The sequence below is a fragment of the Lucilia cuprina genome, chromosome 3 (genome assembly GCF_022045245.1).
Source record: "Lucilia cuprina isolate Lc7/37 chromosome 3, ASM2204524v1, whole genome shotgun sequence".
NCBI classification, from domain to species: Eukaryota; Metazoa; Arthropoda; class Insecta; order Diptera; family Calliphoridae; genus Lucilia; species Lucilia cuprina.
The window spans coordinates 41429425-41433896 of NC_060951.1; the positions used below are offsets into that span (position 1 = coordinate 41429425).

Here is a 4472-nt window from a genome sequence, read left to right on the forward strand (position 1 = left end):
TCCTACACATACCGAACATCAGCACATACACCCTACTGCTTATTATACCCTATAGTGGTATAGGTTATAAATAAGCAGACAGGTGTATAGTAATTTTACAAATTTCTATGTGGACATAGAAATAACGATATTGCAAGATTTTGAAATAGGGAGGAAAAAAGTACCATTTTTGAAAATTTCTAGATTAAATATGTTAGTGTGGTAACTGTTCTTGGAACTTTTCTGATACTTATTCTTTTTTTTATATATTTTTTTTAATTCTACAATAATGAATCTAGAAACATATAATTAAACATTTAGAGCCTAGATTAAATGAGAAAGGGATCTTTTTGATACCTTTTCCTTCTTCATAAGGTATTTTGGTACGTTATGTGACTGGTAACTTTTGGTTCTGTACACATACGCAGCATTCTGATTGGATAAAAATCCCTAAAATGGGATTTTCTGGTACTTTTTGTAATTCATACCAGGGTTGTCAAATTTGGTACAATTGTACTTTTTTGATACAACTCGATCTTCAAAAGTACCAATCAATTTTAAAATATCTTTTTCCCGATCGGTTGTCTATTCTTTGTAGTAGTATATGGGCTATTCTTTATATACTCGATACTCGATAATAATCTATAGACTAGTACTCTGTCTAGTTTATAGATTACTCAATCCTGAAGTCCATAGAAAGACCATAGACTGTCTTTTGACCAGTCTGAGAAACAGTCTATTGACTAAATGATCTTAAATATTGACTTGTCTAATGACTTATCTATAGTTTTTAAGTACCTTTAACTAGAATTAGTCTTTGGACTAGTATAAAAACTCTAAATACTAAATTATTGTCTTGTTATAGACTAGTCGCCCATCTATTTTATGGAATAGTTTATTGTCTTGTCATTAGACTATTATAATGACTAGAAATATTGATTAGTTTACTGAATGAAAAAGTTGGTTTAAAATTTTTTAGTTTGATATAAATTTTGCAAACATATAGATTTGATACAATCTGACACTAAATAGTACACTTTTTTAATCGGTTAATAATAATATAAAATTTGGTTCAATATATTGAGCCCGCTCTCTTGACTTAAAAAAAATTAAATCTTTGTTATACATTTTTATTTATACTAAATATCGATTTTGCAAAAAGGCAGTATTGTTTTTTTTTATTTAACTTTAGGTTAGGATATCTCGAAGAAGGATGAAGGTATAACAGATTTTTCGCATTGATTGTAAAGGCGAAAGATGGGTCTTTCAGATTTTAAAAATCGGTGCTGTTTTAACATCTGTTAAAATTTGATTACCCAATATTTCGATATCCTGATCATTTGATCATTAAGCTAAAGATCCGCACCACAAGTTCCATGCTTTCTCATATTCTATGCGAATACCGGTAGTGTGGATCACCCGCTTTAGTCTATTCTTGCATGTAGGGTATATAAATCTTTGCATTTTGTATAGTGAAAATAAAAGTCATTCTCTATTAACCTAATATACATCTGTCATATAATTTCACATGCTCTCTAATTTTGTAATTCACGCACGATACTCATTTAATATCAGTTGATATTAAATCTTAGTTGATGCGGGTTGTGCTGGTTTAAAATAAATTAAATTCAATATATTACTTTTTTATTTCTAAACCAAACAATGTTTATAATAATTTCCATTATAACAATTGGTTTACTTATATATTATTTTCTAACTTGGAATTTTGATTATTGGCTTAAGAAGAATATCAGGGGACCCAAACCGAAACCTCTACTGGGTACATTTCCCAATTTACTATTACGTAAACAACATTTTGGTGATGATTTAAATGATATATACAAGTTGAGTTAATAATGAAAAGAATATATAATGATCATGTTTAAACAAATTATATGTTAACAATTTAAGGTGTTATAAAACCACTGAAAATTTTGTGGGGGTATTTCTGATGCGCACGCCACAATTAATGATATTGGATCCTCAGATAGTGCATGAAATATTCGTGACTGCTTTCAATAATTTCGAAGATAATGATGTGGGAAAATTGGTAGATATAATTGTTTAAAAAAAATACTTATTATCTTATTAAAATATTATTATCAATATTACAGATTGACAGAGTTAAAGATCCCTTAATATCTAAAAATCCCTTTCTATTAATGGGTGAAGAATGGCGTTTGCAAAGATCTTTAATAACACCCGGCTTAACAAGTGCCCGCATTAAACAATCTTATCAAAATATGAAAAATGTTTGTCAACAATTGGTGACACTTATTAGGCAACATGGTTGTCGTGTTGTAAATGGCAAAGATGTAAATTGTTTTTAAAATAAGTTAATTATTTTAAAATTAAAGCTTAAACTCTTTTACAGCTTTCCTTACGTTTCACCTCAGAAAGCTTAAGTGATTGTGTTTTGGGTATTCAAGCTAACAGCTTTTCGTCTCAACCCCTTCCCATCACAGAAAATGTTAAAAAATTTGCTGAACATAATACAGCATTTATACTTTATACCATTATTGTTGGCCTAGTGCCCAGTATTTTGAATTTCTATAAGGCAAAATTTTTCCCTAAAGACTGTGAGGAATTTTTCATGGATCTAATGAGTAAAGCATACAAATTACATAGTGAGAATAATACTGAGCACCTAGGTATTTTAAGTCATTTATTAAAAATTAAAGATTTATATAAACTAAAGGATACCGATATGTATTCACATACCATGACATTTTTAATCGATGGTTTGGATACTACGGCCACGGTAATTTCGCATTGTTTGTTAATGGTGAGTTTTGACACTTAGAGGGCTAGAAAGCAACTGTGACAAAAGTATTATATTTTTCATCCTATAGTTAGCTCGAGAACCTGATGCCCAGGAAATCTTGTATTGCGAAGTAATGGAGTCGTGTGATGAGGATGGTTTTATTAGTTTTGAGAAGCTTAACGATATGCCATATTTGGATGCTTGTATACATGGTAATACAACTTGGGCTGCACTAGAACTGAACTACGACATAACTGGCACTTAACTAGAACTGAACTAGAACTGAACTAGAACTGAACTAGAACTGAACTAGAACTGAACTAGAACTGAACTAGAACTGAACTAGAACTGAACTAGAACTGAACTAGAACTGAACTAGAACTGAACTAGAACTGAACTAGAACTGAACTAGAACTGAACTAGAACTGAACTAGAACTGAACTAGAACTGAACTAGAATTGAACTAGAACTGAACTAGAACTGAACAAGAACTGAACTAGAACTGAACTAGATTTAAACTAGAACTGAACTAGAACTGAACTGAGAACTTATATTGTGAAACAGGCAGTAAAACTTAACTCGAACTGAAAAACTTAAAAATTATTTTCTAAATCGATACTTTTATACTAAAACTTATCGTTTTTTGGAATTCATGGCCTGAATGTAAAAAAATATATTTTTGTTGTTATGTCTTTGTAAGAATCTTTGCGAATTTATCCCCCCGGTTTATGGGCTACCAAATGTTGTACCGAATCTTATGAAGTGAAAAATAAAGATGGTCGAATTCTTAAGATAGAAAAAGGAGAATCAATTATGATACCGATTTATGCTCTACACCATGATCCGCAATACTATCCGGAACCCAACAAATTTAAACCTGAACGTTTTTTACTCACAAATGGTGGCGGTGTCAAACATTTCAAAGATCATGGTGTATTTTTAGGATTTGGAGATGGTCCACGTACATGTTTGGGTAACAATTTCTATAAATACTTTAAACACACAACTATTTATTAATTTATTTGTTTATATACATATTTTTCTCCAACATATTTTTTTCAATTTCCTTTTATCTGTTAGGTATGCGTTTTGCTTTGATTCAGTGTAAATCAGCGATTTCCTCACTAATTAAGTCGTTTCGTGTTAAACTAAATACAAAAACCCAACATAATTATCGATTAGATGCGAAAAGTTTTCTTGCTTTGCATGCTGGTGGTGTTTGGTTGGATTTTGAAAATCGTTTATAAACCTAAAGATTATATTGTGATTTTATTGTCATTTTTATTGCAGTCAAAATAAAAGCAAAATATATTGTATATTTTTGTATTGTTTATTTATTAATATTGTTACATTTATATTGTGCCTTAACATTGACCTTTTTAGTTTCTTTTAATGTTATAGAAAAACTACTTTTAAAATTTTAAAGAGCAGTTTTCAAATCTGAAACATTTTTAAATATGTTATTATTACTAACATATGTTGTTAGTATGTACTACATACGTAGCACTTAAACTATTTGTAAATCTAGCCGTTGAACATGCATTTTTTATTTATTATTTTAATTTTCGATTGATTTCCCCAACGCAAAATTTCCATGACAAAAAAACAAATCTTATTGTTTTGTTTGTTTACATTAGATTGTGTGTTGCTTTGTGTTGTTTAATTTTCAATACGATATTTTTTCTTTGAAGATAATAATAGTTATTTTCAAATTTTGTTTCATTAAATT

General features: G+C 29.5%; 1 protein-coding gene across 1 annotated transcript; it reads left to right on the plus strand.

The window, feature by feature from the left end:
- The first annotated feature begins 434 nt into the window (after window positions 1-434).
- On the plus strand, window positions 435-4034 carry LOC111689514 (probable cytochrome P450 28d1). Its single transcript, XM_046947083.1, has 8 exons — window positions 435-456; window positions 1631-1823; window positions 1891-2029; window positions 2094-2294; window positions 2354-2764; window positions 2832-2955; window positions 3444-3716; window positions 3824-4034. Exons 1-8 carry the CDS (start codon window positions 435-437, stop codon window positions 3988-3990), a joined length of 1530 nt encoding a protein of 509 aa, XP_046803039.1. The 3' UTR covers window positions 3991-4034.
- Window positions 4035-4472: the final 438 nt, after the last annotated feature.